The 12,846-nt window shown below is 41.0% G+C and overlaps 3 protein-coding genes across 3 annotated transcripts in view; 1 reads left to right on the forward strand and 2 right to left on the reverse strand.

Annotated features, from left to right (window-relative positions):
* LOC120543939 overlaps positions 1-12,846 on the reverse strand; it is a 309,254-nt gene that overhangs the window by 29,837 nt on the left and 266,571 nt on the right. The gene's annotated exons all lie outside the window — the stretch shown is intronic.
* Positions 4,999-6,372, forward strand: LOC120543943. Its single transcript, XM_039777371.1, has 3 exons — positions 4,999-5,372; positions 5,731-5,949; positions 6,121-6,372. Exons 1-3 carry the CDS (start codon positions 5,116-5,118, stop codon positions 6,329-6,331), a joined length of 687 nt encoding a protein of 228 aa, XP_039633305.1. The 5' UTR covers positions 4,999-5,115; the 3' UTR covers positions 6,332-6,372.
* Positions 7,581-9,229, reverse strand: LOC120544242 (G2/M phase-specific E3 ubiquitin-protein ligase-like). The gene is made up of 5 exons (XM_039777875.1): positions 8,980-9,229; positions 8,723-8,904; positions 8,270-8,442; positions 7,902-8,116; positions 7,581-7,816 (listed from the first exon to the last, which is right to left on the reverse strand). The coding sequence occupies exons 1-5, from the start codon at positions 9,050-9,052 to the stop codon at positions 7,581-7,583; spliced, it is 879 nt and encodes a 292-aa protein (XP_039633809.1). The 5' UTR covers positions 9,053-9,229.

Genomic DNA, 12,846 nt, shown 5'->3' on the forward strand with positions numbered 1-12,846 from the left:
ACTAAACACACTTGTATGCATTTGACACAGAAATGTATCATAATGTAATTTCCTTGGAAGTTCAAAGCAAAGGCTTTGAAATGAACACTGATGTCGGTTGAGTGAGATGCACTGCGCTTTGATGTCTGTTTAGAGAGGCAACAGACTTTTTCCTTATTCCTTTTCTTCATTCTGTCTGGTTTGTGCGTTCGTGAGGAAAACGTGGGTATTGTACATGTGGAGTTTGTTGTGTGATCACATGCAGGTACAATATACAGTGCCTTGCGAAAGTATTCGGCCCCCTTGAACTTTTCGACCTTTTGCCACATTTCAGGCCTCAAACATAAAGATATAAAACTGTAATTTTTTGTGAAGAATAAACAACAAGTGGGACACAATCATGAAGTGGAACGAAATTTATTGGATATTTCAAACCTTTTAAACAAATAAAAAACTGAAATATTGGGCGTGCAAAATTATTCAGCCCCCTTAAGTTAATACTTTGTAGCGCCACCTTTTGCTGCGATACAGCTGTAAGTCGCTGGGTATGTCTCTATCAGTTTTGCACATCGAGACTGACATTTTTGCCCATTCCTCCTTGCAAAACAGCTCGAGCTCAGTGAGGTTGGATGGAGCGTTTGTGAACAGCAGTTTTCCGTTCTTTCCACAGATTCTCGATTGGATTCAGGTCTGGACTTTGACTTGGCCATTCTAACACCTGGATATGTTTATTTGTGAACCATTCCATTGTAGATTTTGCTTTATGTTTTGGATCATTGTCTTGTTGGAAGACAAATCTCCGTCCCAGTCTCAGGTCTTTTGCAGACTCCATCAGGTTTTCTTCCAGAATGGTCCTGTATTTGGCTCCATCCATCTTCCCATCAATTTTAACCATCTTCCCTGTCCCTGCTGAAGAAAAGCAGGCCCAAACCATGATGCTGCCACCACCATGTTTGACAGTGGGGATGGTGTGTTCAGGGTGATGAGCTGTGTTGCTTTACGCCAAACATAACGTTTTGCATTGTTGCCAAAAGTTCGATTTTGGTTTCATCTGACCACAGCACCTTCTTCCACATGTTTGGTGTGTCTCCCAGGTGGCTTTTGGCAAACTTTAAACGACACTTTTATGGATATCTTTAAGAAATGGCTTTCTTCTTGCCACTCTTCCATAAAGGCCAGATTTGTGCAGTATACGACTGATTGTTGTCCTATGGACAGAGTCTCCCACCTCAGCTGTAGATCTCTGCAGTTCATCCAGAGTGATCATGGGCCTCTTGGCTGCATCTCTGATCAGTCTTCTCATTGTATGAGCTGAAAGTTTAGAGGGACGGCGGGCCCACGTAGATTTGTAGTGGTCTGATACTCCTTCCATTTCAATATTATCGCTTGCACAGTGCTCCTTTGGATGTTTAAAGCTTGGGAAATCTTTTTGTATCAAACCGCTTTAAACTTCTCCACAACAGTATCTCGGACCTGCCTGGTGTGTTCCTTGTTCTTCATGATGCTCTCTGCGCTTTACACGGACCTCTGAGACTACACAGAGCAGGTGCATTTACGAGACTTGATTACACACAGCTGGATTCTATTATCATCATTAGTCATTTAGGTCAACATTGGATCATCTCAGAGATCCTCACTGAACTTCTGGAGAGAGTTTGCTGCACTGAAAAGGGGCTGAATAATTTTGACCCCACTTTTTCAGTTTTTATTTGTTAAAAAGTTTGAAATAGCCAATGAATTTCGTTCCACTTCATAATTGGGACCCACTTGTTGTTGATTCTTCACAAAAAATTACAGTTTTATATCTTTATGTTTGAGGCCTGAAATGTGGCAAAAGGTCGAAACGTTCAAGGGGGCCGAATACTTTCGCAAGGCACTGTATGTGTTAGTTTAACTGTATAGTTTAACTATTTACATCAAAGTAGGAGTTGTCATGTAAACCTTATTTTCCTTTTTCCATGACACCCTCTAACTAGCTAATTATCGCTGTTAATATGTGATAACGCTGGTTTATATCACACTTTGTGTGTGCTTTGAGTGTTTATATGTTAATGTTAATTTTCAGAGGTGGGTAGTAACGAGTTACATTTACTCCGTTACATTTACTTGAGTAAGTTTTTGAAATAAATATACTTCTAGGAGTAGTTTTAAATCACTATACTTTTTACTTTTACTTGAGTAGACTTGTGAAGAAGAAACTGTACTCTTACTCCGCTACGTTAGGCTACAATGAGCTCCTTACTTTTCTTTTTCTTCAGCAATGCAGACACAGATGAGGAGGAACACCCCTGGCCTCAAATTGAAAGCATGTCTACCTTAGTAAAACTGCAAAACAGCAGCTACATTATGCGGTGTCTTCTGTGTCTACCAAAACAAATGATCATTTCAGCATTCAAAAACTCAACATCTAACTTAAAGTGATGGTTCGGAGTAATTTACCCTAGGGTCCTTTGCACCATGACCTCGAGCCAAACACCCCCCCAGAAGCTTTTTTCACCTGGGTCTAACATTGGGCGAGTTAGCATAGAGTAGCGTTAGCCGCTGATTAGCTTAGCGCAGGGGCTAATCGACCCACGTTTGTATCTCGTAAATGACCCCACTAATAATGCCCGAAATGATACCAAAGGTCTACACTAGTATATATAGGTTATGCACTCATAAAACGATGGATTGGAAAGTTTGTAAGTACACCAGAAGTTTATGAACACTTGCCTGCTCTCTTCAGCTCTCTGCTGCTGCTGCTGCTGCTGCTGCTACCTGCAGTTAGACGAGTGCTTAGGGCTGTCTACAAATTACTACACCGAAAAGAGATACAACAAAAATATGTATTAATTTAATGATTAAATAAGGTAATGTCTCCAAACTTACCTCAAGTATTACTTGTCTCCTGCTAGTTATATTACAGCACTTACTTTAAAAAATAAGTTAAATTGAAAAATATTTTTGTTGCATCTCTTTTCGGTGTTGTAATTTGTAGACGGTCCCTAAGCACTCGTCTTACAGCAGCAGCAACAACAGCAGAGAGCAGAAGCCAGCAGGCAAGTGTTATTTACATAAACTTCTGGTGTACTTACAAACTTTCCAATCCATCGTTTTATGAGAGCATAACCTATATAAACTAGTCTAGACCTTTGGTATCATTTCGGGCATTATTAGTGGGGTCATTTAAGAGATACAAAACGTGGGTCCATTCGCCGCTAAGCTATTCAGCGGCTAACACTACTCTACGCTAACTCGCCCAATGTTAGACCCAGGTGAAAAAAGCTTCTGGGGGGGTGTTTGGCTCGAGGTCATGGTGCAAAGGACCCTAGGGTGAATTACTCCGAACCATCACTTTAACGAAACATGTAGCAGTACATTTTTTTTTGTTTTTTGCTGTGGATAGGCAAATGTTTGTCTTTTAGGTTACAATATATATATAGGAAATGTGTTGCTTGTGCTTATTAATTTTTTATTTTAATTTTAAGTACTTGAATTTACCTGGATTATTTTAATTTAAGATATTTTGTAATTCATTAATTCATTCCATTGATTGGATGAACTATAATTTGCCTAAAGATGATTATTTTGTATTTTTGTCTGTCTGATTGAATGCTTGTGTTAAAAAATAAATCTACGGTGGCCGAGAAGGGTCACAACACATACAAACGCCACAACAACTACATATTCAGAAAACACCTCCAAATTCAGAAAACACATGCAAACACCGCCACAACAACTACATATTCAGAAAACACCTCCAAATTCAGAAAACACATGCAAACACCGCCACAACAACTACATATTCAGAAAACAACTCCAAATTCAGAAAACACATACAAACGCCACAACAAAAAGGGTCACAACACATACAAACGCCACAACAACTACATATTCAGAAAACACCTCCAAATTCAGAAAACACATACAAACGCCACAACAACTACATATTCAGAAAACAACTCCAAATTCAGAAAACACATACAAACGCCACAACAACTACATATTCAGAAAACACCTCCAAATTCAGAAAACACATACAAACGCCACAACAACTACATATTCAGAAAACAACTCCAAATTGCAAAGACGACAACGGAAATGTTTCCAGGGGACCAATAATCAGTGACGGACCCGCATCCATCCGGTTGTTTTCGCGCTAGCTATCTGAATCCGATCTGAATCCGATCTGAAAGTGCGTTTTTGTTGTCTATGGCTACAAGAGGACGAGGTAAGTGTTTCTCTTTTATTATGACAGACTTGTCGATGTGCTCTGATACCGAAGTGGTTTTGTGTGTTTTCAACGTATTAAGTTAGTGTCCCCATAACGTATTAGTCCACACAGATAATTGTTAAACGTTCTGCCAACGTTGTTAGCTGGAAACTAGCTGGCTTCCTCACTTCTGGTCACTAAATAGATGCATTACCGGCGTTTGTATATTGTTGTCCTGATATCTGAACTATTTATTTATTTTTCAGATTGAAATGTTCTGTCCGTTTTGTGGTGTGCAACTGGGGGACGCTCCCAAGTTTTGCCCGTCGTGTGGTCAGAACGTGGGGTTCCTTACGGAGCGTCAGCCTACAGGTAACATCCCCTTACGATGCTCCTATTTATCAATTTATCAACCCCCATTAAAGCATATTAGTTATTATAATTAATCTTTGTGTGTGTGTGTCCATAACTTTAGATGAACCCTCAGAGGATGACCTAATACGTGCCTACTTCAGAAAGGACCACTCCAACGAGGTTATTAGAGATTTTTTGGAGACAAAGCATGGGATTGTAATGAGCCTGAAAACTCTAAAAAGAAGGCTGAAACGGCTAAACCTAAGTCGGAGAGCAAATTACACTCCACTGGAGACTGTGAATGCTGCCATCACTACTGAATTGAATGGCTCAGGACAGCTGTTGGGCTACAGGGCTATGTGGCAGACCCTGCGACAGAAGCATTCACTGACAGTAAGACGAGACAATGTCATGCAAGCCCTCAGATTATTAAATCCAACAGGAGTATCTCTCCGTCATAGCGCGAATTTGTTAGGCGATCCTATTGCGCCGCAGGACCCAATCAGGTGTGGCACGTGGATGGCTATGACAAGCTCAAGCCCTTTGGGATTGCCATCAGTGGCTGCATCGACGGGTATTCAAGGCGGATTATGTGGCTCAGTAGTGGCAGCACCAACAATGACCCTGCAGTAATAGCTCACCATTACCTGCAGTGTGTTTCGAGCTGTGGCCTTCCGGCTCGTCTTCGGACAGACTGTGGGACAGAAAACGGAGACATGGCTGCCATCCACTGTTCTTTAAGAGAGGACCACACCGATGAATTTGCGGGTTCTCTCAGCCACATGTATGGCACTTCAACTGCCAATCAAAGGATTGAAAGCTGGTGGTCCTTTTTCAGGAAACAGAGGTACGTTTTTAGATGTTATAGAGGGTGTGAAATAGAAGACTTGCACACATATTTTTCAATACTGTTTATTTCTGTAATCTTGGCACCATACAATGCTGACTTTGAAAATGTAGGCTTACATACATGAATCAGGCTGTGTACTGTCGATTGTGCAATAGTTATTACAAGTAAAAGGATTAGTGTGCGTGGTTGTTTCAAATTGTAATAACGAGAAACCAAGTGTTGACAGTCCAACATTCTGCTGGTGAATGCAGTGCAGAATGTTGTTTTCCAAGACTGTCACATAATTTATAAAGTATTTGTGTTAAACATTTGTACAAAACTGAAATCACTGTGTATACTTTAACTCCATTATTAGGACACAGTTCTGGATGGATTTATTCAGTGACCTGAGAGAGACACACTACTTCGACGGCACCCATGAACACAAGTGCCTTGTACGGTATGTGTTCCTGGGCATCTTTCAGAAAGAGCTTGATGAGCACCGAGAGCTTTGGAATAACCATACCATCAGGCCTGTCCGTCAGTCTCTCTGTCCATCTGGGAAACCGGAGACCATGTACCACCTGCCTCACAGGTTTGTATGTAGCACCTGTATTGTCATTTTCAATAAATGTTTGGTTGTTTTCACTTGTGTAGGTCTAATATTGATTACCAAAGCCAACATGATTGATGACGTGACTATACCCTAGCCTTTGAGATTTAAATACTATTCATAATGAGTTCACTGTTTTCTGTGCGGCCTTAGGTTTGGTGGAAGGGATTGTGGATTCCCAGTGGATCCCCAAGTGTTGCAGGAGTTCAAAGACCTTCTGCCACCCACGAACAGTTTGTGTGGAGATGCTAACCTCCAAGCATATTTTACCAACTTGGAGAGACAGAGCCAGCTCGCTCCACCCATAAACTGGCCAGCTGCTGTTGACAACTACATTAGACTTAAGGAAATGGCTGGTCTTTGAGAGAGAGAGAGAGAGAAAGAGAGAGAGAGAGAGAGAGAGAGAGAGAGAGACACACACACAGACAGACACACACAGACAGACACACACAGACAGACACACACAGACAGACAGACACAGACAGAGACACACACACAGACAGACAGACAGAGACACACAGACAGACAGAGACACACACAGACAGACAGAGACACACACAGACAGACAGAGACACAGACAGAGACACACACAGACAGACAGAGACACACACAGACAGACAGAGACACACACAGACTGACAGACAGAGACACAGACGTCCTCCTCGGAGAAGGGACAGCAGCTAAATATGTATCTGCCTGCCACAACCTGAGGGACTCACTACTATAAGATTGTACAAAATTGTTAAGTATTACATTGTGTTTTGTAATGTTGTATGTTTATGACACTTTATAGATTATATGTGACACCTACTGTATGTATTTGTGATATGTACTATATGTATTTTCTGTAAACTGCTTTGGCAACATGTTTTCTTTGTTCATGCCAATAAAGCAAATTGAATTGATTGACAGCATGGTGTACTGATATGGACACCTTTAATGTTTGACACATGGTTAAATTAAAAGCAAAGATATGAATAGATTGCAATGACTTTCCCTTACTTTTTCCACCATCACAATGTATGTTTTTGGGGTTAACCTAGTATTGATAAATACGGTATGCTGAAGCTAATGGTGACTTTCCTGCTAGATTGGTAACATTTCATGACCAATTTATGCGACAACAAAAAAACTTCATTCTGACAGCCCTTGCAAAATATTTCAGAATAGACAAACTTTTTCTTATAAAAAATGTATTTCTTTAAACTGTGACAGTACAAACAGTAAAGTGCAAACAGTAAAAGCAATGCAAATCTGCCACAAAGTTTCCAAATAGAAACTTGCACTTTTTCCTATAAAAAAATCATTGGATTTCAGTAACAGCAATGCAAATCTGTCACAAAAAGTTTCCAAATAGAGAAACTTGCACCTCTTCCTATAAAAAAATCATTGGATTTCTGTAAACAATGTAACAGTACAAACAGTAAAGTGCAAACAGTAACAGCAATGCAAATCTGCCACAAAGTTTCCAAATAGAGAAACTAGCACTTTTTCCTATAAAAAAATGATTGGATTTCTGTTAACAATGTAACAGTAGAAACAGTAAAGTGCAATGCATACAGTAACAACAGCAATGCAAATTTGCCACCAAATGTTAATTTCTGATTGACACCTCAAAGGAGCCCAAATCCAGGGGCGTTCTTGATTCCATAATTCATGGCTTCCTCAAAGATTTCATATGAGGGTAAGATCGGGAGTTTTATTGTGTTAGCGCAGACATTAGCCTCAGGAAACCTTGAGTGTTTCTGGAATGTGAGTTGAGGCTGTGGTATTAATTTTGCTGCTGGGATTTCTTTCAGGCCTGTTGCAAACATCAGAATGTCCTGCAGGGACATCCCTGACCCTTCCTCTGTGGGGGTTGGGAGTAATGAAACACATTAAGATTTATCATCCATTTGTGGACTTCACTTTAAACAACATACAGAAAATTATACCTTTTACAGCGATTAAGTAGTCCAGCCAGTAGCCAAGCACTCTCTCCTCCTCATGGCGATTTGAGCTACCAGTTGGGCTCATTTGTGGACGGAAAAGTGACTCTACACTCTCGGCTGTCAGGTCTTCCGCACTGTAACACATGTAGGGCAGGAAAAGGGAGGGATGCTGTTCCAGAGCGTTGAAAAAGTTGAGGGTAGCCAGGCCATCCTTGAACCTATAACCGTGGGTTGAGGGGTGAGGGGAAGAGGCAGATCATGGTAAGTCCTTAATGCTATTGGCAGTAGGACTCTCACTTTTGACATAACCATTTGTTAGACACTCATTTGAGTTTCGTTTGAATTCTTACAAAGTAGTCAGAGTGACCTACCTCTGGAAGGAAACATGGTTACGGTAGGTGAAGTACCACTGGATGTAACCATCCACAACTTTTTCCTTATCCTCCAGTGTCCTCAGGCATCGATAGCATCCTGCTGTTTGAAGCATGCTGGAGTGCTTATCTGCGAGTTCCATGAGTTCTTCCAATGTTCTAGCATTCTTAATCTAGTGTAAAATAAAAGCAATGAACAGACAAAATCCCATTATACATGTCACAAAGGATGAGACTATAGAATATTTTAAATTTCTCTTTGACAGGAGTTTGTATTGGTTGGAATTTAGTACAATCTGTACATATTAGTGACAAAGCATGGAAGTCACTGGCTTTATTCCAGTATCACACTGGTTTTTCAAGCTAATGGGATGTCCATATGGTTGATTGTTCATCAAAATATTAATAAAATATTTTTTCTTGAATATGCTTAGAAAAAATAATTACAATTACCTCAAGGAGAACATTCCTGACTTCAGTATCAGGTATGTCCTCAATTGGGGCCTCAATGGTCTTCACTTTACCAACCAGGTACTGGTAGAAGCTCGGGGAAAAGCATCGAGGCCCTGGACCACCATGTACAATAGAGACCGCAACCATTCTTCCAACATGGAAATACTCATCACCCTCTGCAGCTAACAATGGCAATGTTCCACGGTTAGTTCAAATAGATTTATAATATTGTCAAAATGTGACAAAAAGCAAATTACCTTTGCTATTAAATGACAGGTATTTGCCATCATCTTTGCCTTCAAAAAATCGACTGGTTTTAATGGCGTCCATCAAGAGTGTCAGAAATTCCCGCGTAGGCCCTCCTGTGTCCACAGCCTCCTCTGTTTGCCCGATGTCATCAGTGAATTTGACCAAAAGGCTACAGGTGGGGTCAAATGAGGAACGTTTGAATCCCCTCAGAGCACCATCCCAGACATTAGCACGGTTTATATTTAACCTGCTACAGCTTTTTGTGTTTATGTTGTGTGTTGTGTGTTGTGTCGGCCTGTAAACTGAAGCTCTGTTAACCAGACATACTTCCTCTGGAGCCTGATTCTTTGACCAGAGTCAAGTCCATATCTGCTGCCTCAACCAGTTAAATTGTCGGAGGTCATACCCCTCCGTTTCAGTTTAGGTTTTTTTTTTTTTTTTATTTGGTACTGAACTGGATATGTAATTCATGTTACAGTATCACTGTAAGCTTACAGTACAATGGTATGTTCAGTAATACTGTATGAAAACTGAAAAAATGTTTTGTTGAAAATCTTCAGTATTGACTGACTTGAGTACATGTTGGTGAATATATTTTTCCACTTTCTCTGTGTAAATGCTAAAACTGTTTTAGGTTGAGCACAGGAGTGTTTAACTGATTCAAACACAATCAGACCACATGATGTTTGTGTTTATCTTTTGACAACAAAATAAGGTTTTTATAAGACATTGTATAGTTCTGACAAAAGTGTTCCATTTTGCAAATGATCTGAGGTGTTGTGCTGATTGTGTGAAGGGGTTTGAGAAACCGGGACTTGTTTTCAAAATTGTGCTTAAGCAATTGAAAAAAACTGTAAACCTGATTGGTGTGTCTACAATTAAGCACCAGTGCGTGTGCACACCAGGGGCCTGTACTACGAAGCAGGATTTGGCGTTAACGAGGTAACTTCAGGTTCAACCCAGGATTTCTGTTCCACGATGGTGGATTAGTTGTTTCCGGGTTCAATCACCGTTGTAACTCAGGCTGAACACCTAACCTGGTCGGGAGCAGGTTAAGTTGGAGATCAGAGATCAACCGGTGTTAAAGCTCCGCCTACTGACTAATCAATACTCGATTGATAACGGCGTCACCGTTCTTAGAAGACCAGGTGGAGCTCGGTGCGTGGAGAGAGAGGGGGGGGGGGGAGAGGTGCGCTCATAAATGTTAAAACATTTAGAGACCAACAACCCCTTTATGAAAGATGTAGATTTAAGCGGAGGGAATTACATATAGGCTATTTGTCGGCTTCTTCAGCCGTGTGCTGCCAATCGGTTTGAATTATGTTTTTATATTTTTTTATTTTCTCTCACAATCGCTGACCACTGCCGGGGTTGCAACTGAAATTGAAGGCTAAAGCAACGACAGTTCACAGAAAGCAAAAGTGTAATTATGGTCAGATGTTGGTCCTGACTAGAGGTTGACACGGGAATCAATTGTCGCTCCCATCCCATCCCGATCCCACGAAAATACTCCCGTCATATCCCGATCACGGGACTGTCCCCCCAAAAAAGTCCTGTCCTGCAAAATCCCGAGAGAAAGACTCCCGAATCCCGTCCCGCTCCCGTTCGTTCCATATGTTGTCTAAAGTTATCAGACTGTGTGTGTGTGTGTCTGTGTGTGTCTGTGCGTGTGTGTGTGTGTTTGTGTACAGCTACAGCGATGGCCGAGGGAGGGAGAGCAGCTCCTCTGCTCTGCTGCGCTGATGTAGCCTGTCTCTCACTGCTGGGGGGTTAGTGACCATTCATCGAGACTCTCGCGGCTCATGGTATTCCCAATCAACAAACGTATTGGGAGTTGTAAATGGTTCTCTTTTCTAAAACGAAATGCCTCCAATCTTTTGGGCGCACTCACCGCATTGCAGCATCATTTCTTAATTTAATCTCCGGCTCCGTCCCGCTCCCGTTGATTTGTATGCTTGATCCGTCCCAAACACGTTACCGACAGTGAAATTGACCGCGGGAGTCATGAAAAATTGTCACCCTCTAGTCCTGACTGATGGGGAAATGATCAGTGTAGTCTAATGTATTATAGTGGGTGTACTGTACTGTATATTGGCCAGAATCTGCCTTTGGGGGAGGAAGGGGGCATATCATAGTGGGGGGGCCTGCGTGTCCTCCCCCAGGGAAGTTTTAAGCATCAACGACTTCATTTCCTGCATTCAGATACACTTTTATGCAACAATTTACGATAAAAAAAAACAACCTTTATTCAGCCTGTAGATGTAAAGAAAATAGTTTTTATCAAAAATATACTGGAAAGTATGTTGTTACATGTCATTGGGCATTTTAAGTTGGTATATCAAAAAATCCTGTGATATTCACTACATGAAAAGTGGGATTTTCGTCCTCGTAAACGCCTGTAAACGCCCGTAACTCTCCCTAATTTTCGGCAGTTAACGATAATTTACAGCCTGTGAACGTTGCGTTTGTCTGTGCCACATATTGTCTGAAACGAACCATGTCGTATGTTGAGAGTTCCTGCGGAGGTGCAAATGGCTGCTAATATGAATAGCAGTGACACCGCGCCTTGGCAGAGAGTGTCTGGACACTCACACATATATACATACACATATATATATATATATATATATACAGTATATATATTTTTTCATATATGCTATGTTGTATATTCATGTCATTGTTATCCTAAGGAAAATGATTTGCCAGGAACGTGCTGTTTATTCAAAGATAGAGCTTTATTAACACAAAACACAAACACACACAACAAATATCCTACAGCACCGTCAACCCCTAACCCTCGGCCGCCTCGGAGCTGTAGGTAATTGGCAGCATTCGGTCTGAATTCGGTCCATTTTGCACACTCTGTCTCGCTTCCAGCAGCTGCAAAATCAATCAATAAAGACAATCACCTGAAAAATACCAAAAACGGATCTAATATTACCCTCTTTTCTTTTCGACCGACTCCGAGCTGAACTCTTCATAGCTTCTGCCCGCGATGCCACATCTGGTTGTTTCTACCTGAAGCTCCTGCGTGCCGTCTCGTAGTATGGCTTACAGGCAGCTGGAAAACAATTAAATGAGAGTGGTATGAATAAAAAAGAAAATAAGTCACAGTAAAATTAAACAAGGAAGGATAAAACAGTAAACATTACTTACACACAATGGCGTCATTTTCAGAATCATGTAAATCTGGACTTGCAGACGTACTGTAGCTCCAAGCAAATATAGGTCACAGCCTCGTTATGAGGCGAGGTTAGTCTGTAAAAAAAAAGGTACGGTTAGATCGGTATCTATTAACATATGTCCTTATACAGCAGAATGAATGAAATTCATTCAATGAAAGCATGTTCTTTAAATCTTACCCTTGCTCCAGTTCGTAGCGCCTGCTACAATTTGTCTCTGAGTTGTGAAGACGGTGTACTGCTTCCTGTAAATTACAAGATCAAAAAAATACACTTTTATAAAGCAACTCACCCGTTTAGCTCTGCCTCAATGAATCGAGCTGAAAGCAGCCAGACACACAGCTGTGCTGCTCACGTTTAAACGTGCGTGCATGGTGGGGTTTAAAACATTACTGCCAAGTCTAAGTAGCCTGTTTAACATCCAAAGACAGTCATTGTAGGATCAAGAGTTAATAAACAGTACAGACTAGCTCGCCGTTTCATTAATAATCATATACTTACATTGTCTTTTCCTTTTCTGTGAGCGCATCTTTACAGAGCCCCGGAGGTGATATGGATGAGAAAAAAAAAACGCTCCATACATCTTGAACAACTCCTGTGTGTTTCCAAGTGAAGTTTGACAGAGTGTACAGACAACTCTTTTACCAGTTGACCTGAAATAAAATACCACAACTATGGAAGCTTTTGCTCTAA

This window comes from Perca fluviatilis, chromosome 16 (genome assembly GCF_010015445.1).
Source record: "Perca fluviatilis chromosome 16, GENO_Pfluv_1.0, whole genome shotgun sequence".
Classification (NCBI taxonomy): Eukaryota; Metazoa; Chordata; class Actinopteri; order Perciformes; family Percidae; genus Perca; species Perca fluviatilis.